The 24,552-nt window shown below is 45.3% G+C and overlaps 1 protein-coding gene across 2 annotated transcripts in view; it reads right to left on the bottom strand.

Moving 5' to 3' along the window:
* Positions 1–13,767: 13,767 nt before the first annotated feature.
* The window catches only part of RALA (RAS like proto-oncogene A), a 162,189-nt gene continuing 151,404 nt past the window's right edge, over positions 13,768–24,552 (bottom strand). For both annotated transcript variants that reach the window (XM_063922491.1, XM_063922490.1), the window contains exons 4-5: positions 23,924–24,098; positions 13,768–16,847 (exon numbers count right to left, since the gene is read on the bottom strand). In XM_063922491.1, coding sequence (XP_063778561.1) covers positions 16,725–16,847; positions 23,924–24,098 — 298 coding nt within the window. In that variant the 3' untranslated portion in view covers positions 13,768–16,724. The remainder of the gene's footprint in view (positions 16,848–23,923; positions 24,099–24,552) is intronic.

The raw sequence follows: 24,552 nt of genomic DNA on the forward strand, positions 1-24,552 counted from the left end.
AGGGTTCGCAACCCTGCGTTATTTAGAGTGGACTAAAGTGGTCTTAGTGGACTGAGTGGTATCCCATACAACTCTGAAGTGGTCTACTAAGTGGTACTAAGTGGTCTACAACAATCGTAGGGCATATAGATAACTAGTATCTATAGGCTGTGCTATTGAATCATACGTCCGTTTGTTCTGCACAGAGCAACGCAATATTATTGTATCATCTGTGGAAGAGCATACGCAGACGTGATTGTATAGACAAAGGGGTTTTTCTTTGATAACTTCGGGAAATCTCCCTGGTGGGCTTCACTGGAAAGGGTAAAAGATAGTTATCTAATTTCTCTGTTTTTCACCATACAAACAATTCCAGTGAAAGAAACCGAAAAGTAAATTTTCACTGCCTCTCTCAGGAAAATATTCCAAACAGAACTTCCACCGAAAGAAATTACGGTGTAAGGTCTGATAGGAGCCCTAAGCTGGGTACATTGCCTTCGCTATCAACAGTGTATGGTAGTACTGGCCAGCATGGGCGCGAGCGAGTGGAAGGCGCTCAGGTATACCTCCGTCTACTTATATTGAGTATTTTGGTGTTTGTGGGAATTTTTTAAAAGGTATTAGAAGAGACCCACAAATATGGGAGCCAGTTGCTCAAGTAAGAGACGTTTAGACAGGGTTCAGGAGAATCGTGGCCAAAAGGCTCCGCAAGGTTAATCATGTGTGAAAAATATGGTTCACACACAGAAGGTTTATGCAATGAGTGGATATGTATGACTAACAATGATAGGGAACCATTCCCTAGGATGGGCAGCTTTGAACCAGAGGTACTGCAGAATGTAAGCAGTAGAATATGTCTTTTTAAATCCAGAAAACAAAGGATTAGACATGATGATTGTTTAAAATTATGGCAACAGGAGGGGGATATGCAAAGAGAACAAATTCGCAAAACAGGTTCAAGACCTAGCAGGAATGAGAACACAAACACACCAGCGTCGACACAGGTCGAAGGGGAAGAGATGGCTACAGTCAATGGTATATCCGTAAATGATAGTAGTATGCAAAAACAATATATTAACCCTAATTTTTGCAAGATGTATCCTGTTTTGAAGTCTTTTCAAGGTTATAGGTCACAAGAAGATGAAGGATCCAGCCAAATTCCAGCTCTCCTCCAAGCAGTCATTTTGCAGGAAACTCAGGTGGGACCTGTCCAACCAGGTAGAGCAGTAACAGTATTAACCAATGAAAGAACTGGTGAGGTCACAGCTACCGGTAAGTATGAGACAGTTCATTGCACAGAAACAACAACACCACACAGTAAACAGATTAGGAATGGAACGGTAGGATTACACCCTGTCTTGGAAATAGTAACTCCCAATGGGGGAACCGATAGTCAGGAGGTAGTCCTCACCAGGAATAATGCAACGTATTGCCCGTGGCCCAGAGATGAGCTGCGATCAATCATTTCTGAATTCCCGACCCTCGGAAGCATTTAGCCAGATGTCAGAAATTTATCAGAGATCTAGGTAATGCGTATGAACTGACAAAAACACACTGGCGGATAGTTTTGAAAGCGTGCCTACCCCCTAATATTGACACCCAAAAATTTACCACTGATTGTAGGCTAGAGTCGGATAGTCCTATGACTGACAGAAACAATCAGGAAAATATAGAGCAAATTAACAGGCAACTAGAGTTGTATTTCCCCACAACTGTTAAGTGGAGAAGAATTTTCTCCATAAAGCAGAGGGAAAATGAAATGACATCTGAATATTTCCATCGGGCCCTGCAAATAATGGATAGATACATGGGGGTATCGGATACAGGGAACAATACGAATTACAGGGAAGTGGCTGTCTCTGTGCTAATGGACGGACTCGAGAAGACAGTAAGGGACAGAGTACAAACATCTTTGCCTAATTGGAGAGGAGTCACAGTAGCTTGCCTTAGAGAGTGCGCAATTGTACACCACAAGAATATTGCTAGGCGTAGAGAACTGCAGGAGGAGAGGCTGAGGATTGAAAGAATACAGGCCCTTATACCAAAGTCTCATCAACCTAAACCCCAAAACACGGATAGTAAGAAAGGACCTAGGATATGCTACACTTGTAGGAAGGAAGGGCATTTTGCCAGAGATTGTAGGAGTAGTATAACACATAGCCAATATAGACCCCTAGACAGAGAAAACAAGCCACGTCATTAAACACATAGACGGGATCAAGGGACATATAGTAAGGAATCACGATACAGTATAGAAAAAACACAGATTCGGTTAATGGGAAGAACAGAATAAATGCAACTTTACCCTTTTGACAGAACTAACTGGGGTTAGGAGGAGGCCTATAAACTTCTGCTTCTCTCTCTAGCAGAAGTGACCTCTAAATAACTTAACAGGAGTTTTGTTAGAGATGGTAAACATATTGAGCGCTCCCATCCAGGAAGCACAAAATGTTAGATACCCACGAAGACTAATGTTGCATTTTCACTGTTTTAGATGCATGTCCATCACAGGTAGAGGAAATTATCTCAAAGATACCGGGTTCCCTATGAACTTAGAATGGACAAGACACTGGATTGGTGGCTGGGATAGTCCCAGTAGAGATATAACACACATAGATTTTTTTTTTAGGGGAACAGACCGATTAGGGAATCATTCCCGTAGTGCCCAATCCAGATGTCAAACTTTGTAAAATCTTCTTTGCCTTTACAAATTTAATCTGTTACTAAACCCTGTGATTTGTCTTCAAAGTTTCCTCTTCATTTCTTACGTTCACTGACAGGATTACAGTTCAAATGTCACATGCCTACTCGGTCTTTTCAGAGTTCTGCCCAAACCCAGTATATCTCACCAGCATAGGGACACCAGTATCAGTGTGCCTGGCCATGCACAAAGGGTGGAGAATGGGAATACTGGTGAAGGGAGATTGTGCATAAATACCGATATACATGATGGTGTGACAGCCTGATGGTGAACGCAAATCTGACAAATTTTCTTTTTATTATTTCCCCTCTCTTTTCACTTTCCAAAGATGGTTCACTTCACACAACAGTTAAACACATTGAAATGCAAGATTTATGTTCCCTACAGAAAGGTCGCTGACCTGGAAAGAACCCGTGACAAAGAGCAGAGTGTAGAGAACATCGTATCACTGGAGTGTCTGTTCCGGGAAGGTTGAGAGGCAGGACTGTTGAGACAACACCTGAGCGCAGAGAACAACAAGACCAGAGGCGGTTGTCGCACCAATTTTTATTTTTTTATTTTCTCCATCTCCCACTACCCTCCTTCTCTTTCTCCCTTCTTGTTTCCCTTCTCTTCCCTTAACAAGATGGACTTACCCCAAGAGACTGCATTCCGGGTTCTCCTGTTAATCCTGATGTTGACCAGGACAGTCTGTTTCGGTGAGGGTCCCAGAGGGGTCGAGAAGGGATCTGGAGTGGGTTCTGATGGCGAGGATGGATTTGTAGAATCTCAAGAGCAACACATCATTCGAGCAAAGATACACCCATCCGGAAAAGACATCAGACCTACCCAAGAATGTTTATGTAAATGTTATGTGAATGTATTTTAGATGTGTCTTATTTTCATCTCTACAACCTTCAGTTAATGACACACATAGTCGACAGTTGATATCCACATATACTAGCACTCACATATGTTCCCCCTCCATGTATTATCAACTAAATGTGCACCCCATTTGTTGGAACAAGAAGCCGAAAGGACCTCGGTAGTGTTTGTCGGCCCACTTACAGACCCTTAATACGGGATAAGAAGGATTTAATGTATACTTCGCAATACCTCGAAGTTTATCTAAAACATATACGGCACGATAATACATGCCCCTCAGGCATGGATTCATACATACATGCTTTTTACTATCCCACTAGGTCATACATTTCCCGCCTACAACTCTCCCCCGACCATCCAATCGTCTGTAGATATTGTATTGATATTTTTCTGTTTAGTGATCAGTTAGTGGCAGTTATTGGTGACTGCCAAAGGGTGGACTGTCAACGTCGAAAAATATTGAAGAACACACAGCACATATAAACTGCACACACATGCCCACTGCGCGTGCACTTGTTCTGCCGTGAGTGCACATATCCGCAATTTGCGTATGGTCGCTCCCGCGTGACCTGCGCATCGGCGCGTGGTATGGGTATTTACGGCAGAGTTTGTGTACGCATGGAGAGCCATCAAAACACATTACATATTTAATCCAAATAGTGCACAATGTACACAGTCTCCTTGCACCACATCAGAAAGTTATAGCTGTTTAAATGGTTGCAGAACAAAGGGATTCACCTTTACAGGATAAGTGGGGACAGACTAAGGTTATAAGGTGGTATTTGGTATCCAGCTGTAGGGTATTTTAAGGGAAACATTCCGGTGTTAGTCTGCGGAAGATCGCATGTTCCTGCGGATAGTTATGTGCAGAAGCAGAATATAGCTTTAAATTTTATTTACTGTATATTATGTATGCGGCGGGAATCCAGAGGAAACCACCCACAAGAACAGTTGAGAAAGACATCGCCTACCTTTTCAAAACAACCTATGACCTCTCCTGTACTGTAAAGGTGCATCCCTGTGTCCAATGGACAAAGGGATTACAGTATCCTTTGTATTGCTTTTGGAAGACTTGTATAAATAAAGCCTGTGTCACGATCCGGGTATCTGGACGCCATTTCTTACCCATCAGATGCCTCCTAAGGCTGGCTCAGCGCTCCAGGACCGGATCCCATCTGTTATCCTGATGTATACATTCCTGTATCCTCTCCTGTCACTCTGGGACACTGTCACAGTAAACGCCATATTACACCTGGCATGGCGTCTCCCGCGGCCTCCGCCGCCGTCCCTGAACTTCTGCATGCAGAGTGTCTGAGTGGCGATTACGTCAGCCGCGGCCTCCGCTGTGTCCGCGTGGTTGGATGTGCATCTGTCAGCCTGGCGCCTCCTGTCTCCGGCGCCGCCATTACCGTTTTCATTACCACATGGATTACAAACCAAACTTCCCTCCAAGTGTCTGCATGGGCGCAGCCATCTTGGATTCTGTCAGCTGATCATTTCCACCAATCTGTTCTCAGTATTGATAATCTGCATAATTGCCTAGCCAATCCCTTCCTTGCTGCAGGTATAAATACACTGTGCCTGAGCAAGGAAGGCGTCAGTGCTTTGGTTGTCAAACCTAGTTCCGGTTTGTCTCTCTCCTGTGATTGTCTTCCAGGTTCCACCTCCTGTCTCAAGACTTCCACCATAGAGACCCGCACCAGCATTCCACCTGCGGTGTAGCCTGACTCTCCAACCCATTGTGGATTCATCTGTTTCCAGCTACAGCATTACCTGCTTCCAGCTCAGCTTCCAGCAGAGTACAGCTTCTCTTAAAGGGCCGGTGTCCTTTCTACACTTTACCACTCTCCACCGGTATTATTATTTCTCCGCTCTCAAGTTCTACATTTCAGTTCATATTTCATCGCTCCCAAGTTCATTTATTATTTAACTGGTTCCAGCCAGTATCCAATCCGTACTAACAACAGTCTGGTTCCAGCCAGTATCCACAGCAGCTGTTTTATCTTCAGCAACCCAGCTTTTCCTGGAACACCAGCTGGCACAATCCTGGGTTATCTCCATTGCTACAGTCGGGCCTGGTAAGGACTTTCCATCTAGAAGATCATAAGAACTATCTCACACTACCAGTGCCCTGTGGCTCCTGCCATCCTGTAGTACCCAGGAACTGTATTTATTCTTTGCTGACTTTTACGTTTTCTTTTATTGCTGCTGTGTTGCGGAGTTGTCATAATAAACATCATTGACTTTTATCCAAGTTGTCGTGGTCACGCCTTCGGGCAGTTATTATTCATGTTACTTACATGTCCAGGGGTCTGATACAACCTCCCAGGTTCCGGTACATCTCAGCCCCTACAACTGAGGCTGCCTCCCGTCAGCTCAGGCCCTCAGTTGTGACAGTAAGCACTGACCTAATGAATCCAGCCGGAGACCAGGATCAAGCGGCCAGGCCGATGCAAGAACTGGCAGCCCGACTAGAACATCAGGAGGCTGCACAGGGCCACATCATCCGCTGTCTCCAGGATCTCTCTACTCAGCTGGATGGGATTCAGACAACTCTCCGTGGATCAGGCGCGTCTGGTGCGTCAACCACAGTGACTCCAGCTATAACCCCACCCACCTTACCCATTTCTGCTCCACGTCTTCATCTTCCAACGCCAGCAAAATTTGACGGATATCCAAGATTCTGCAGGGGATTTCTCAACCAGTGTGAGATTCAGTTTGAGCTATAACCTGGCAATTTTCCCAGTGACCGTACAAAAATTGCCTACATTATTTCTCTTCTCAGTGGCTCAGCCCTTGATTGGGCATCACCGTTATGGGAGAGGTCCGACACCCTGCTATCTTCCTACACTGCCTTCGTGTCAACATTCAGGCGCATCTTCGACGAGCCAGGCCGGGTAACCTCAGCTTCATCCGAGATTCTCCGTTTACGCCAGGGGTCACGTACTGTAGGACAATATCTGATACAGTTCCAGATCCTGGCATTCGAACTGGCATGGAACGACGAGGCCCTGTATGCTGCATTCTGGCATGGCTTATCTGAGCGTATTAAAGATGAGTTAGCTACCAGAGACTTACCTTCTAAGTTAGATGAGCTAATCTCACTCTGCACGAAAGTTGATTTACGTTTCAGAGAGAGAGCAACTGAGCGTGGAAGATCATCTGCTCCAAAATCTTCTGCTCCTCCTCCTCGTCAACTGTCACCATCTAAAGATGAGCCCATGCAACTTGGCCGTTCCCGTTTAACTCCTGCTGAGCGCCGAGGACGTCTCTCCGGGTCTCTCTGTCTCTATTGTGCAGCTCCGTCTCACACCATTAATGCCTGTCCCAAACGTCCGGGAAACTCCAAATCCTAGCTCGCCAAGGAGAGGGCCGGCTAGGAGTAATGATCTCCTCTCCATCTCCTCAAGATTGTAATCTCCCAGTCTCGCTTCAAGTTGCTCAACGTTATCGGAACGTCATTGCCCTCCTTGATTCCGGAGCAGCTGGGAACTTTATTACCGAAGCCTATGTTAAACGGTGGTCCCTACCCACCGAGAGACTTCCTTCGTCCATTTCTTTAACTGCCGTGGATGGCAGCAAAATTTTTGATGCAGTTATTTCTTTAAGGACTCTACCAGTTCGTCTGAGAGTGGGAGTTCTTCATTCCGAACTTATTTCTTTTTTAGTGATTCCAAGAGCCACACATCCTGTGGTCTTGGGCCTTCCATGGCTCCGTCTTCACAATCCTACAATTGATTGGACGACTACGCAAATCCTGGCATGGGGTTCCTCCTGTGCTGAGACATGTTTGTTTAAAGTATTGCCTGTCTGTTCTTCCTCCCCCAGGTCGTCTGATGTTCCACCTCCTCCATATCAAGATTTCACGGATGTGTTCAGTAAAGCTTCTGCCGATATCCTTCCTCCTCATAGAGAATGGGATTGCCCGATTGATCTCGTTCCAGGGATGGTTGCACCTCGAGGCCGAACTTATCCGTTGTCTCTGCCTGAGACGCATTCTATGGAGGAATATATTAAAGAGAACCTAGCAAAGGGGTTCATTCGACCTTCTTCTTCTCCAGCCGGCGCAGGCTTCTTTTTTGTAAAAAAGAAAGATGGTGGTCTGCGGCCGTGCATCGACTACAGAGGTTTGAACGACATTACCATCAAGAACCGTTATCCTTTACCCCTGATTACTGAGCTCTTTGACAGAGTTAGCGGAGCTACCATCTTTACAAAGCTGGACTTGAGAGGTGCATACAATCTCATCCGGATCCGTGAGGGTGACGAGTGGAAGACCGCCTTTAACACCCGTGACGGACATTATGAGTACCTCGTCATGCCCTTCGGATTGAGCAATGCTCCAGCTGTCTTCCAGCATTTTGTCAATGAGATCTTCAGAGACATTCTATACCGTCATGTCGTGGTCTATCTAGACGATATCCTCATTTTTGCCAACGATTTAGAGGAACATCGTTTTTGGGTTAAAGAGGTTCTGTCCCGTCTCCGTGTCAATCATCTCTATTGCAAATTAGAAAAATGCGTCTTTGAAGTCAAGTCCATTCCGTTTCTAGGGTACATTGTGTCCGGTTCCGGACTAGAGATGGATCCTGAGAAACTACAAGCAATCCAAAATTGGCCGGTACCCTTAACCCTCAAAGGGGTCCAGAGGTTCTTAGGGTTCGCCAACTATTACCGAAAGTTTATACGAGACTTTTCCACCATTGTGGCGCCTATTACTGCTTTCACTAAGAAGGGTGCTAACCCGTCCAAGTGGTCTGAAGAAGCCATGCAAGCATTTCATCTTTTAAAACAAAGGTTCATCTCTGCGCCTGTTCTGAAACAGCCTGACATCGACTCTCCTTTCATCTTAGAGGTGGATGCCTCCTCCGTTGGAGTAGGAGCGGTGTTATCTCAGAGGGCTAAAGATGGCCATTTACACCCTTGCAGTTTCTTCTCCCGGAAGTTCTCCCCAGCTGAGCGCAACTATGCCATTGGCGACCAGGAGTTGCTAGCCATCAAGCTCGCTCTAGAAGAGTGGAGGTATCTGTTGGAGGGAGCTTCTCATTCAATCACCATACTTACAGACCACAAGAACCTTTTATATCTGAAAGGCGCACAATGTCTCAACCCTCGTCAGGCCAGATGGGCACTTTTCTTTTCCAGGTTCGACTTTAAACTCCAGTTCTGTCCGGGCTCTCAGAATCGCAAGGCCGATGCCCTTTCCCGCTCATGGGAGCAAGAAAATGAGTCAGAGTCTTCAGACAAGCATCCTATTATAAATCCGTTGGCATTCTCCACGGTAGGGATGGACTCTACGCCCCCATCAGGGAAAAGTTTTGTGAAACCGATGCTAAGGAAGAAGCTCATGCATTGGGCCCATGCTTCCCGTTTTGCCGGACATACAGGTATCCAAAAAACCCTGGAGTTTATCTCTAGGTCCTATTGGTGGCCAACTCTGAAAAAGGACGTCTTGGAGTTTATTGCATCTTGCCCAAAGTGTGCTCAACATAAGGTATCCCGCCAGTCGCCTGCGGGGCAACTGGTTCCACTATCTGTTCCCCGTCGACCTTGGACCCATTTGTCGATGGATTTTATTACAGATTTACCCATGTGCAACAAGTTCAATACCATCTGGGTGGTAGTTGACCGGTTCACCAAGATGGCACACTTCATTCCTCTCACCGGTCTTCCGTCAGCTTCCAAGTTGGCTCACGTATTCATACAAGAGATCTTCCGACTCCACGGTCTTCCTGAAGAAATTATCTCAGATCGAGGAGTTCAATTCACAGCCAAATTCTGGCAAAGTTTATGTCAAGTCCTCCAAGTCAAGCTAAAGTTTTCCACGGTTTACCATCCTCAGACCAATGGTCAAACCGAGAGGGTGAATCAGGACTTGGAGGCCTTCCTCCGCATCTGTGTGTCCTCCTCTCAAGATGACTGGGTTCAATTACTTCCCTGGGCCGAGTTCTGTCATAACAACCAGTATCATTCTTCATCTGCTTCAACACCATTCTTCACTAACTTTGGATTCCACCCTAAAGTCCCTGAGTTCCAACCGCTTCCAGCAACTTCTGTTCCCGCAGTGGATATCACCTTGCATCAGTTTGCCAATATCTGGAAGAGCGTACGATCAGCTCTGCTCAAGGCATCGTTCAGGTACAAGAAGTTTGCGGATAAGAAGCGTCGAGCAGTTCCTGCTCTCAAGGTGGGTGATCGGGTATGGTTATCCACGAAGAATTTGAGGTTAAGAGTTCCCAGTATGAAGTTTGCACCTCGCTATATCGGTCCTTTCAAGATTGAACAAGTCATCAATCCTGTTGCTTACAGACTCCAGTTGCCTCCCTTCTTAAAAATACCCAGGACATTCCATGTTTCCCTGTTGAAACCGCTGATCTTGAATCGGTTTCATTCCTCACTTCCTCCAACTCCGAAAGTCCAAACTCAACGAGGCGTTGAGTATGAAGTGGCCAAGATCCTGGACTCACGTCACCGTTACGGTCAACTACAATATCTTATTGACTGGAAGGGTTATGGTCCTGAGGAACGTTCATGGACCAATGCTTCTGATGTCCATGCTCCTGCCTTGGTCCGGAGATTCCATTCCAAGTTTCCTCAAAAGCCAAAGAAGTGTCCTGGGGCCACTCCTAAAGAGGGGGGTGCTGTCACGATCCGGGTATCTGGACGCCATTTCTTACCCATCAGATGCCTCCTAAGGCTGGCTCAGCGCTCCAGGACCGGATCCCATCTGTTATCCTGATGTATACATTCCTGTATCCTCTCCTGTCACTCTGGGACACTGTCACAGTAAACGCCATATTACACCTGGCATGGCGTCTCCCGCGGCCTCCGCCGCCGTCCCTGAACTTCTGCATGCAGAGTGTCTGAGTGGCGATTACGTCAGCCGCGGCCTCCGCTGTGTCCGCGTGGTTGGATGTGCATCTGTCAGCCTGGCGCCTCCTGTCTCCGGTGGCCGGCGCCGCCATTACTGTTTTCATTACCACATGGATTACAAACCAAACTTCCCTCCAAGTGTCTGCATGGGCGCAGCCATCTTGGATTCTGTCAGCTGATCATTTCCACCAATCTGTTCTCAGTATTGATAATCTGCATAATTGCCTAGCCAATCCCTTCCTTGCTGCAGGTATAAATACACTGTGCCTGAGCAAGGAAGGCGTCAGTGCTTTGGTTGTCAAACCTAGTTCCTGTTTGTCTCTCTCCTGTGATTGTCTTCCAGGTTCCAGCTCCTGTCTCAAGACTTCCACCATAGAGACCCGCACCAGCATTCCACCTGCGGTGTAGCCTGACTCTCCAACCCATTGTGGATTCATCTGTTTCCAGCTACAGCATTACCTGCTTCCAGCTCAGCTTCCAGCAGAGTACAGCTTCTCTTAAAGGGCCGGTGTCCTTTCTACACTTTACCACTCTCCACCGGTATTATTATTTCTCCGCTCTCAAGTTCTACATTTCAGTTCATATTTCATCGCTCCCAAGTTCATTTATTATTTAACTGGTTCCAGCCAGTATCCACTCCGTACTAACAACAGTCTGGTTCCAGCCAGTATCCACAGCAGCTGTTTTATCTTCAGCAACCCAGCTTTTCCTGGAACACCAGCTGGCACAATCCTGGGTTATCTCCATTGCTACAGTCGGGCCTGGTAAGGACTTTCCATCTAGAAGATCATAAGAACTATCTCACACTACCAGTGCCCTGTGGCTCCTGCCATCCTGTAGTACCCAGGAACTGTATTTATTCTTTGCTGACTTTTACGTTTTCTTTTATTGCTGCTGTGTTGCGGAGTTGTCATAATAAACATCATTGACTTTTATCCAAGTTGTCGTGGTCACGCCTTCGGGCAGTTATTATTCATGTTACTTACATGTCCAGGGGTCTGATACAACCTCCCAGGTTCCGGTACATCTCAGCCCCTACAACTGAGGCTGCCTCCCGTCAGCTCAGGCCCTCAGTTGTGACAGCCTGCTGCAGAGCGGCCAGACACAAGACTCACAACGTTATCTATTTGATTACGGAGGACTGGACCAGGAAGCGCACGCGAATATTCTCATGTATGTACATTGACTGTAGCCATTATTCTGTTATATATATTGTCTTGTATTGTAGTGTATAATTTGTATTGTAAACCCCCTTTCAGAAATAATCCACTGTGGTGTCGGAACCCAGCGGTTAGTCACAATTGGTGTCGTGTGCTCATTGCCCTGCTAAGGTTTAAAGTGTAATAGCATCACACTGCATTGCTGCATAAGGTTTAAAGTGTAATAGCATCACTCTGCATTGCTGCATAAGGTTTAGAGTGTAATATCATTGCATTGCATTACTGTGAAGGTTTAAAGTGTATCTCTGGGTGTGTATGCGCTGCGAGTACTTTGTACCGTCAGCGCGGCGTGTGTACGCTAAGTCCGTACACTACGGAACCCTTTTACGCTAATAGCGGAAAAGGTGCGTAGTGTGAATTAAGTATAGCGGCCACATCGGCTAAAGGTTTAAGGTGTGTTTAAGGTATAGCTTTCATTCCTGTAAAGATAATCAACATTATCACAGGGGAAGGCGCTAAAACACAGCTGAGCCCGTTCTTGTGTATCTCCGCCCCCTGGAGCTACCGTTGAAAATTAATACTGGCCATATCTCTCAATGTATGTAGCCTCACATAAATGCTTGGTATAACTGATATTAGCCAGTCTCACACAGGGGCTACCCCCTAGGAGGGACCCATACGCCTAAACCACGCTTCAGCCGCACATTAAACCGGGGGACCCCCCTAGCGGGGCCCCCGGTTGGTACTCACCCCGATGATCACCTTCAGGCAGCATTAGGGGCGTGCCGCATGCTGCGACAGCCAAGGCGCCATGCCCCGCTGAACAAACAGCCCCTCAGGACGATGGTCCTGCAGCGGGGAAGCGGCTCTACACCTCAAGAGGCTGGTGACCGTACCCCCCTTCCCCTAACTCCCACAGTGCAGGTATGCTGTTGCCCAAACAGCATACCGTAAGAAATAATACTTTAAAAGAAATTGAAAAAACTCTGGTGCTTGCAGAGTGCGCATCCTCTCCTGAGGGGACTTTTTTCTGAACTGAGCTGTAGGAGGAGGCATAGATGGGAGAAGCCAGCATACCCAGTTGAAGAAACTTAAAGTGCACTGGCTCCTTTGGACCTGTCTATACCCCATCAGACTAATCTGTCCCCAATATCCCTTATGGATGCTAGAGAAATTTATGCTACTCAGAAGTTTATTTACTTGGCAATCACCACCCTAGGTCTATTCATGGGATGTAGTCAAAAGGTCAACAATTACAAAGTCTATATTCATAATGTCAATGCAACTATGTTGAGTTATATTGATATTGTTAAAGTGGTTTGCATCGACATTATGACCATGTTGACATGAGAATGTCAACATATCATATCTGGGTTCCTCATCCAATCCAATGTGTTTCACCTCACGGGGCTTCATCAGGGAAATCAGACATCCCTGATGAAGTCCTGGATGAGCAACCCGGAGACCACAAAACGTATCTGCAAGTGGATCTTGTGTTTGCTGGCAAACCCTTACCTCTAAATTGCCTACAAGGAATTACTTCACTTGAAGGTATTTACAGTGGTATTACTAAGTGAAAGTGGATTACCATAACTTGGAGACATTTGTTTTTTGAGTGGACACTGGAACTGGCCTTCATGAACTACTATTTTTGTCGCATAAACTCCCCTCTTATCTGCATTTCTCTTTTTTTTAATTTTACATATAATTGTTTTATTTTTATACTTTCAGATTTTTTTTTTATAAATGTTATATGTAGTTTGGTTTTGTCTAGGTACTGTTACCATAGCTTACACATATACCCCATTGATACAAATGTATGCTGATTATATTAATATCATTTAGATTTTCTTCAAGATAAGATTATTCGTCTGTAATTATTCATGATTACATTATATGCCATACTGAGCACTGGGGATCTTTGTTAGTTAGAAAATGAAGTAAACATCTGATGCCTCTCCTATCAAGAGTTTAGCTAAATAGAATTTATCCAGCACAGATAACTTATTTATTTTGCTGTATTTGCATGTCTGCGGAATCAAAATAAGATTAAATACCTGCCTTACAGGTCTAGTCACAGTTTTGTGTTTTTGCGAAAAGGGTGGTTTCAAATACGATTCCATTTGCAATTTCTTATAAAAATTGTTAAAAATTATATTTTTGCAGAACAAACAAGACTAACACAAAATATTAAAAAACTGAACTTTATTTGTCTTGAAATGGCTCAAAATGGCAAAATATGAAAGTGGGCAGTGGAATCAGCTTATACATTGTTTAGTGAAACTTGTAGCTTCATAACACCACAGAACCCAGCACAATAGCTGCAAAGCTATTTAAAGTACACCAACTGCCTACACACATTGGAAACAGACATTTTGTCGGGTGAATTTAGAAGATAAAATAATGCATCCTTAGCAATTCATAGAGCCATCACTGAAATTATGAAAAATATGCATGAGGCACTAGCTGCAAAATGGCTGCCTCCAGCGTGTGCAGGTGGCAAGTACACTTGAAAGCATTAATGGTCATTTAACGTTAGTCACCAACAAAAACAATCACAGCAACTAAATGAAAAGGCCCTTTGCTGCCTCTGATTCATATGTAATGTATCCTGGAAGTGGTATGGGATTAGATGATATTTATATACAGATGAGATTTGGAAGGCTATTTTCTGTATGTGCATGTTTACTTTAGTATTTCTAATGACAGCAAAGCTTCATATCTTTAAAGAAGAGTGGGAAACGTTCTAAATTTGCTGGTCTAAAAATAATTTCAAAAGAAACCCCCAATCCACACTATGAAGAAGTGTTCAAACACAATGCAAAATTAGACCACTCCGGAACAGAATGGAGTGAGGCGTAAAGCATGCTTACATTTACTGTGGCTGAATGGACTACTGATCATATGACAAAGCAATGCTATAATGAGGAAAATATGGATAAAACAATGCTCATTAGATAAAATCCATGTCCTAGTTAAGATTTTTACAAGACCCTTAAAAAACATTTTAGCTCAATTTCTTCAGTACACCGTAATCTGACTAAAGACAAGTGACTTCATTAAACGAATGTTGACTTTAATATTGTGCAGCATAGATACTAGTGTTAGTGTAACGTGAGGTTATGTGCAATTCTGCAATTTAAGATGGAGAGGTTAGTCATTTGAAACATTTGCAGAACAAATCACCTTAAGAAAACTAACAAATTCTACTTCAGTGGTCATTATGGAATAGTTACAAGCAAAGCAAAAGAAAAGTAAAATGGCTTTTACTGATAGTTGCACTACATCTCCCAGCAGTGAACAGAGCATCCTAGAAGTTGTAATATAATGGCTGGAGAGTTATAGGTTACAGAAATCAAACCCATAAACATATATCCCTAATACACTGTTATAGCAATACCTGGACTTCTGCTACTAGCTGTTTCAGTACAGCAACAAAGAAATGTGTTATCAAGGATAAGCATACTGTATAATATTACAAAATGTCATAACGCTGTCAAGCATGTAGTATATCTACAGATAGCAAAGTGTTTTAGAACAAACTCTCAAATGGTATTGCTTGATTAATGAAAATAAAAAATCATGAAAATGAATAAAACAAAAAGGATAGTGTATTTACCAATATTTTCTACACAAAAAACTAAATATTCATAACACATATTATAACGCTAATAGGTGACAACTGAGTAGATATTAAACAGAAATCATCGAGTGTTGCCAGACAAGGTAGGAAAGGCTCCTCACCTTTCTGGTTTTGTGACAATACGCACAGTCCAATTTAAAAAAAAAAATGTGTTTCTTGAAATTTATTTTTGTGATCAGTTGTAGCAGACAATGCCTCCTTAACTGTGGCGCAGGTTAAATCGATACATGAACACTGATGGGACGGCTGCTCTAGCAAGCTTTTCTCACATACGACACTGGAGAGAAACTCTCTGAAACACTTTTGTTGATGAGTTTATGTCACATTGTATTTATGCCAATGTTGCAGCACAACTATCCACGTGAAACGAACATTTCTTGGTACTTCTTCATACACAAGTTTATACATTTAGTTGTCCAATATATAGATTATGCAGGTGTCCGTGGAGAAATGAACTCTCAAAATGCAAATCGACTGCCTGTTAGAACTACAATGACAACTTCAAGCTAAATAAAGCCTTAAAAAAACAAACAAAGATCTTTAATAAGATCATCTTATGGCGTTCGCTTAGGTAAAAGCACACAGGGTCATAATTATCAAAAGGTAGAAGGTCTTAAACTGTGCAAGTCTGGATATCCCAGCTATGTGGGTGCTTACTAAACACAGTAACAGCACTTCCAATGATATCTTTCCCTGAATAATAACATTTGCCTTTTAATCTACATGTAACACCCAACACAAGATTTACAGCTCACAACAATAGTAATATCAATCTCTTAATTAACTCTGCTAAAGTGGACCTGTAAATGGAGGCATACATTTTCAGTGGTCTCAATTCACTACGAGGTGCTTCAGTGATGTTACTAATGCACCTTCATGTTCAGACTGCAAAATGGCTGCCTCCACCATGTGAGGTAATGGGTCTACTTTAAGGCATATTCAGAGTACAATGGAAGTTAAGAGGCAACCATTTCACAAACACATCACATTAGGTACATACATAATTGTCTATTTTAACTATTCAAAAATAAAAACAAATCCTAACAAAACATCTGCCATTTTATTTATTACGCTTAACCACAGAAACCAAATATGAACCCCAGTCTCTTTTATACTGGCTAATGCTGATCTTCCTGAAAGCAAGGACAGAGAAGGAAATATTTGTAGTGACCAAGACAAAACATTAATTACCCCAATGGTTAAGTATTCACAGACTATTGCTGCCTCTCAAAAAACTAATTGTACATTCAGAAACCATGAACAATGAGCAGAAACCGTTCTTAGAGGGAGGATTATTTTCCAAAATGAAGCAGAGACAAATATTTTTTTTTTTGGTCAGTTAAGTTGAACGTGTGTCCAGAGTAATGTCCAAATCATGCTTCGGGCATATTGTAATGCCTCCAAAATGATAAGTACAGCCAGTCATCTGTGCTGTGAGCGGGCATGCTAACAGGTAATGGTTCTTATCAGTAAAAGACAAAAGAGGGAGGTTTATGGGTATTCATTATAAAATGCAACATCTTTCCCTTATTCTCTTGGCTAAACTTTTTCTTTTCTTCTTGCCATTTTTCTCTTTACTGTCTTCCATCTTTCGGGCACGGATCTCTCGCATCAAATCGAAGAATACCTGTAATGTAGAAACAACAGGCACAAACTTTTTAGGAGCTTGCATGAAAACGTATCAGAAGAATAAGCACAATAAAAATAAATAAGATTTTAAACCTACCGGTAAATCTTTCTCGTAGTCCGTAGAGGATGCTGGGGACTCCGTAAGGACCATGGGGAATAGACGGGCTCCACAGGAGACATGGGCACTAAAAAGAACTTTAGGTATGGGTGTGCACTGGCTCCTCCCTCTATGCCCCTCCTCCAGACCTCAGTTAGAGAAACTGTGCCCAGAGGAGACGGACAGTACGAGGAAAGGATTTTGTAAATCCAAGGGCAAGATTCATACCAGCCACACCATTCACACCGTACAACATGGGAGATACTGGAATTGTTTCATACTGTTGACTGGTTCGTATCGGTCCAAACTGATCCAACTGAAAAATATAACCCTTATGTAAGCAACAACTATATACAAGTCTTGCAGGATGTTGTCCGCACTGGGACGGGCGCCCAGCATCCTCTACGGACTAAGAGAAAAAGATTTACCGGTAGGGTTAAAATCTTATTTTCTCTTACGTCCTAGAGGATGCTGGGGACTCCGTAAGGACCATGGGAATTATACTAAAGCTCCCAAACGGGCAGGAGAGTGCGGATGACTCTGCAGCACCGAATGAGCAAACATTAGGTCCTCATCAGCCAGGGTATCAAACTTGTAGAAATTTGCAAAAGTGTTTGAACCCGACCAAGTAGCTGCTCGGCAAAGTTGCAATGCCGAGACGCCCCGGGCAGCCGCCCAAGAAGAGCCCACCTTCCTAGTGGAATGGGCCTTAACCGAATTCGGTAACGGCAATCCAGCCGTAGAATGAGCCTGCTGAATCGTGTTACAGATCCAGCGAGCAATAGTCTGCTTAGACGCAGGAGCGCCAACCTTGTTGGCCGCATACAGGATAAACAGAGCCTCTGTTTTCCTAACCCGAGCCGTTATGGCCACATAAATTTTCAATGCCCTGACCACATCCAGGGACTCGGAATCCTCCACGTCACTTGTAGCCACAGGCACCACAATAGGTTGGTTCATATGAAAAGAAGAAACCACCTTAGGCAAAAATTGAGGACGAGTCCATAACTCAGCTCTATCCACATGGAAAATCAGAAAAGGGCTTTTGTGAGACAAAGCCGCCAACTCCGACACTCGCCGAGCCGAAGCCAAGGCCAATAACATGACCACTTTCCAAGTGAGATACTTCAACTCAACCGTTTGAAGCGGTTCAAACCAGTGAGACTTAAGAAACCGTAACCCCACGTTAAGGTCCCATGGTGCCACCGGAGGCAAAAAAGGAGGCTGGATATGCAGCACCCCCTTCACGAAAGTCTGGACTTCCGGAAGAAAAGCCAATTCCTTTTGAAAGAAAATGGATAGGGCCGAAATCTGAACCTTAATGGAGCCTAACTTTAGGCCCAAATTCACTCCAGTTTGCAGGAAGTGGAGAAAACGGCCCAGATGGAATTCTTCCGGAGGAGCAGTCTTGGCTTCACACCAAGACACATACTTCCTCCAGATACGGTGATAATGTTTCGATGTCACCTCCTTCCTAGCCTTAATCAGAGTAGGAATGACCTCCTCCGGAATGCCCTTCTCTGCTAGGATCCTGCGTTCAACCGCCATGCCGTCAAACGCAGTCGCGGTAAGTCCTGGAACAAACAGGGCCCTTGTTGTAACAGGTCTTCCCTGAGAGGAAGAGGCCACGGATCTTCTGTGATCATTTCCTGCAGATCCGGATACCAGGCCCTTCGAGGCCAATCTGGAACAATGAGAATTGCCTGAACCCCTCTTCGTCTTATGATTCTCAGTATTTTTGAGATGAGAGGAAGGAACACATAGACCGACTGAAACACCCACGGTGTCACCAGTGCGTCCACTGCAACTGCCTGAGGGTCCCTTGACCTGGCGCAATATCTCGGAAGTTTCTTGTTGAGACGTGAAGCCATCATGTCTACTTGAGGCAGTCCCCACTGACTTGCAATCTCTGCGAAGACTTCCTGATGAAGTCCCCACTCTCCTGGATGCAGATCGTGTCTGCTGAGGAAGTCTGCTTCCCAGTTGTCCACTACCGGAATGAAGACTGCTGTCAGAGCGCTTACATGACTCTCCGCCCATCGAAGAATCTTTGAGGCTTCTGCCATTGCCACTCTGCTCCTTGTGCTGCCATGGCGGTTTACATGAGCCACTGCTGTGATGTTGTCTGACTGAATCAGAACCGGTAGACCTTGAAGTAAGGTCTGCGCCTTACGAAGGCCGTTGTATATGGCCCTTAATTCCAGAATGTTGATGTGTAGACAAGCCTCCTGGCTTGACCACAGACCTTGGAAGTTTCTTCCCTGTGTGACTGCTCCCCATCCTCGGAGGCTCGCGTCCGTGGTCACCAGAACCCAGTCCTGGATGCCGAACCTGCGACCCACTAGAAGGTGAGTACTCTGCAGCCACCACAGGAGAGACACCCTGGCCCTGGGGGACAGGCGGATCATCTGATGAATCTGTAGATGTGACCCGGACCACTTGTCCAGAAGGTCCCACTGAAAAGTCCTGGCATGGAACCTGCCGAATGGAATGGCCTCATAAGACGCCACCATTTTTCCCAGCACTCGAGTGCAGTGATGTACCGACACCTTGTCTGGCTTCAACAGGTCCTTGACCAAGCTCTGAAGTTCCTGGGCCTTTTCTTTTGGAAGAAAAGCCCTCTTTAGTTCTGTGTCCAGAATCATGCCTAAGAAAGGCAATCGGGTCGTTGGAACTAACTGTGACTTTGGTAGGTTTAGGATCCAACCGTATTGTTGCAACACCCTCAGGGAGAGTGACACGCTGTCCATCAATTGTTCTCTCGATCTCGCTTTTATCAGGAGATCGTCCAAGTACGGGATAATTGTGACCCCCTGCTTGCGCAGGAGCACCATCATCTCTGCCATTAATTTGGTAAAAATCCTTGGGGCCATGGAAAGCCCAAATGGCAACGTCTGAAATTGGTAATGACAATCCGGCACTACAAATCTCAGGAACGCCTGATGAAGTTGATAAATGGGGACATGAAAATATGCATCCTTTATGTCTAGGGACACCATATAATCTCCCTCTTCCAGACTTGCGATGACCGCCCTGAGCGATTCCATCTTGAACTTGAACCTCTTGAAGTATAGGTTTAAGGATTTTAAATTCAGAATTGGTCTGACCGAACCGTCCGGTTTCGGGACCACAAACAGGGTTGAGTAATAGCCCATCCCCTGCTGCTGCAGGGGAACTTTGACCACCACTTGTTGAAGGCACAACTTTTAAATTGCTGCCAATACTACCTCCTTCTCTGGGGAAGAAGTCGGCAGTGCCGATTTGAAAAACCGGCGAGGAGGCACCTCTTCGAATTCCAGCTTGTACCCCTGGGAAACAATGTCTATTGCCCAGGGGTCCACCTGAGATTGAACCCAGACCTGGCTGAAAAGACGAAGACGTGCCCCCACAGGAGCGGACTCCACCCGCGGAGCCCCAGCGTCATGCGGTGGATTTAGTAGAAGCCGGGGAGGACTTTTGTTCCTGGGAACTGGCTGTAGCTGGCAGCTTTTTCCCCTTGCCCTTACCTCTGGCAAGAAAGGAAGATCCCCAAGCTCTCTTGGATTTATGCGGCCGAAAGGACTGCATCTGATAATGTGGCGCTTTCTTAGGCTGTGAAGAAACATAAGGTAAAAAAGTTGATTTACTAGCAGTAGCTGTGGAGACTAGGTCCGCGAGACCTTCCCAAAACAACTCCTCACCCTTGTAAGGTAAAACCTCCATATGCCGTTTTGAGTCGGCATCACCCGTCCACTGTCGGGTCCACAGTGCTCGCCTGGCAGAAATCGCCATAGCGTTCGCTCTGGACCCCAGTATGCCTATATCCCTCTGAGCCTCTCTCATAAAAAGGACCGCATCCTTAATATGGCCCAGGGTCAATAAAATAGTTTCCTTATCTATCGTATCCATATCAGCAGATAAGGTATCAGTTCACGCAAGTACAGCGCTACAAACCAAAGCCGACGCTATTGCCGGTCTGAGTAATGTACCAGTATGTGTGTAAATTGACTTCAAGGTAGTTTCCTGCTTGCGGTCAGCAGGATCTCTGAGGGCAGCGGTATCCTGAGACGGCAGCGCCACCTTTTTGGAAAGGCGCGTCAACGCCTTGTCCACCCGTGGGGAGGATTCCCACCGTATCCTGTCCTTGATCGGGAAAGGATATGCCCAGGGCCGGTGCAAGGTCTCGCTGCACCCTAGGCAAATCTTCAGCCTAGTGCCCCCTAACCTGCAAATCCCCCACCACCACCACCTCTTGGAGGGGAGATGCAGGTGACCACTAGGTGGGCTGCAGTGAATTGCATCATTATACATATACAGAGAAAAGGGACAACACTCAAGGACTTTTAAAGTTTTTGTGACTTTGTTCACAATATACTTTCACTTAAAAAGTCCTTGAGTGTCGTCTATTCTTTATATACTCTTTATAATACTGTATATGGGGTCTGGTGGGGATATTTAATTGGGGTTGGGTACGGGATGCCACCGGCCACAAAAGAGACAGCAGCATCCTGACCACCATAATACCAAAATGTGAATGAAATTAATTAACCTTACCCCTTAGCCTCCCTCACCGTCATACTAACATTCAGGATGCTGGCTGTCTGGATTCTGAATGCGACATCCTGTCCGCCGGCATGCCACCTGCACCCCTTTAATTGTATGTGTATACATACATATATATGTACGCTCCTTATTGTGTTCCATCCCACCATCTGTAAGTTCATTACTAACCCCCATACAGAGACACCCTTCAGTTTTTTGCTAGATGAATTCAGTGGTGCCCCCCAGTGGCTGGCGCCCCTAGGCAGTCGCCTAAAGCTGCCTAATGGTAGAGCCGGCCCTGGATACGCCATAAGAATCCTTTTGGGAATCTGCAGTTTATTATCTGGAGTTTCCCAAGCACTTTCAAATAACTCATTTAATTCAAGGGAAGGTGGAAAGGTAACCTCAGGCTTCTTTTCTTTAAACATGTGGATCTTAGGATTAGGCACCGCGGGGTCATCTATAATATGCAGCACATCCTTTATAGCAATAATCATATAATGAATACTCTTTGCAAACTTTGGCTGCAACCTCGCATCATCATAATCGACACTAGAGTCAGAATCTGTGTCGGTATCTGTGTCAACTGTCTGAGAATGTGTGCGCTTTTGAGACCCCGAAGGCCCCTGTGACATAGGGAAAGGTAGGGTCTGACCCACCGTACCGTCCCTGGACTCTGCTTTGTCCAAACGTTTGTGCAATAAATTCACATTTGTATTTAAAATATTCCACCTATCCATCCAGTCCTGTGTCGGCGCTGCCGACGGCGACACCACACTCATGCGCTCCACCTCATCCCTAGGAGAGCCTTCCGCTTCAGACACGCACGTACTGACACACCACACACTCAGGGAAAGCTCTATCTGGAGACAGTTTCCCCACAAGGCCCTTTGGAGAGACAGAGAGAGAGTATGCCAGCACACACCCAGCGCCAATAACCTTGGAAAAACAAAAATTTACCCAGATATAACGCTTTTATATATATAGATATATATATATATATATATATATATATATTCACTGCGCCAAATTATGTGCCCCCCCCCCCCCTTCTTTAAAACCCTCTGTCACCGGTGATCAGCAGGGGAGAGTCCGGGGAGCCAGCTTCTCAGCGTGTGCTGTGGAGAAAATGGCGCTGGTGAGTGCTGAGGAAGAAGCCCCGCCCCCTCAGTGGCGGGCTTCGGTCCCCCTTTTTTTTTTTTTTAAACAAACTGGCGGGGATACTCTGAAATACCACTAAATAGTGTAAATCAAATCATAGCCATGCCTAGAGGTATACATTGCTGCCCAGGGCGCCCCTCCCCCCGCACAGTGTGCGCTGTGTGTGTGTTCTGTGTGGGAGCAATGGCGCGCAGTGTTACCGCTGCGCGTTACCTCATTGAAGATCTGAAGTCTTCTGCCGCCTCTGAAGTCTTCTATCTTCTTATACTCACCCGGCTTCTATCTTCCGGCTCTGCGAGGAGGACGGCGGCGCGGCTCCGGGACGAACCGCTAGGGGAGACCTGCGTTCTGACTCCCTCTGGAGCTAATGGTGTCCAGTAGCCTAAGAAGCAGAGCTTAGCATTTAAGTAGGTCTGCTTCTCTCTCCTCAGTCCCACGGTGCAGGGAGTCTGTTGCCAGCAGGTCTCCCTGAAAATAAAAAACCTAACAAAATACTTTCTTTCAGGAAGCTCAGGAGAGCTCCCTGTAGTGCACCGAGTCTCCTCTGGGCACAGTATTAAACTGAGGTCTGGAGGAGGGGCATAGAGGGAGGAGCCAGTGCACACCCATACCTAAAGTTCTTTTTAGTTCCCATGTCTCCTGTGGAGCCCGTCTATTCCCCATGGTCCGTTCGGAGTCCCCAGCATCCGCTAGGACGTAAGAGAAAATCACTTGTGTTTTCTTGTCTCCATACTGCTCATATCACCAATCCACAGAGGAATTGTCCTCTACTTTTTTTTTCTCTTTCTCCCTTAGGATTCTCCATGCATCAATGAGAACTCAAAGTGGGGCCTTGGTAGTCAGATTTACAGGATTGGAAAAACTCCAAGCTCCAGCCTGTAGGAAGCTTATGGGCTAGAGCAGGGCTGGCCAAAACGGTCCTCGAGATCTACCAACGGTTCACATTTTCCAGACCACCTAGCTGGTGCACAGGTGTAGTCATTACTAATTAAGATGTGCTGCATTCATTCCTAACTGACAATTCTACAGATCTCCAGGAGGCCTGGAAAACATGAACTGTTGGTAGATCTCGAGGACCGGTTTAGCCAGCCCTAGGCTAGAGGGACATTAGCTGTCCAATCACAAGAAAACATATATTGGGATGACCACTGATGTTAGTAGAAATCACATTTAAAAGGGAAAGGATCTTTGTAATGGTAAGAGATGGGACCATTATTGTATCTAGGAAGAGGGCATGGAATGGACATGAACAAAAATAAGGACATCTATAAAGAAAAGACAACACTATATTTTACCTTATCAACATTGGCTCGTGTTTTTGCTGAGGTTTCAACATAATTGACATTCCACTGATCAGCTCTGCTCTTTGCCTCTTCCACAGACACCTGTCTCTTATCTTCCAGGTCAGATTTGTTACCGACCAGAAGGAAGGGAACATTCTCATCCTCTTTTACTCGCAGTATCTGTTCCCTAGAAGAGAATAAATAAGAATTTACTCACCGGTAATTCTATTTCTCGTAGTCCGTAGTGGATGCTGGGACTCCGTAAGGACCATGGGGAATAGCGGCTCCGCAGGAGACTGGGCACAACTAAAAGAAAGCTTTTGGTCTAACTGGTGTGCACTGGCTCCTCCCCTATGACCCTCCTCCAGACCTCAGTTAGGATACTGTGCCCGGAAGAGCTGACACAATAAGGAAGGATTTTGAATCCCGGGTAAGACTCATACCAGCCACACCAATCACACCGTATAACTCGTGATACAATACCCAGTTAACAGTATGAACAATAACTGAGCCTCTCAACAGATGGCTCAACAATAACCCTTTAGTTAAACAATAACTATATACAAATATTGCAGACAATCCGCACTTGGGATGGGCGCCCAGCATCCACTACGGACTACGAGAAATAGAATTACCGGTGA

Source organism: Pseudophryne corroboree, chromosome 5, assembly GCF_028390025.1.
Source record: "Pseudophryne corroboree isolate aPseCor3 chromosome 5, aPseCor3.hap2, whole genome shotgun sequence".
Taxonomy (NCBI): domain Eukaryota; kingdom Metazoa; phylum Chordata; class Amphibia; order Anura; family Myobatrachidae; genus Pseudophryne; species Pseudophryne corroboree.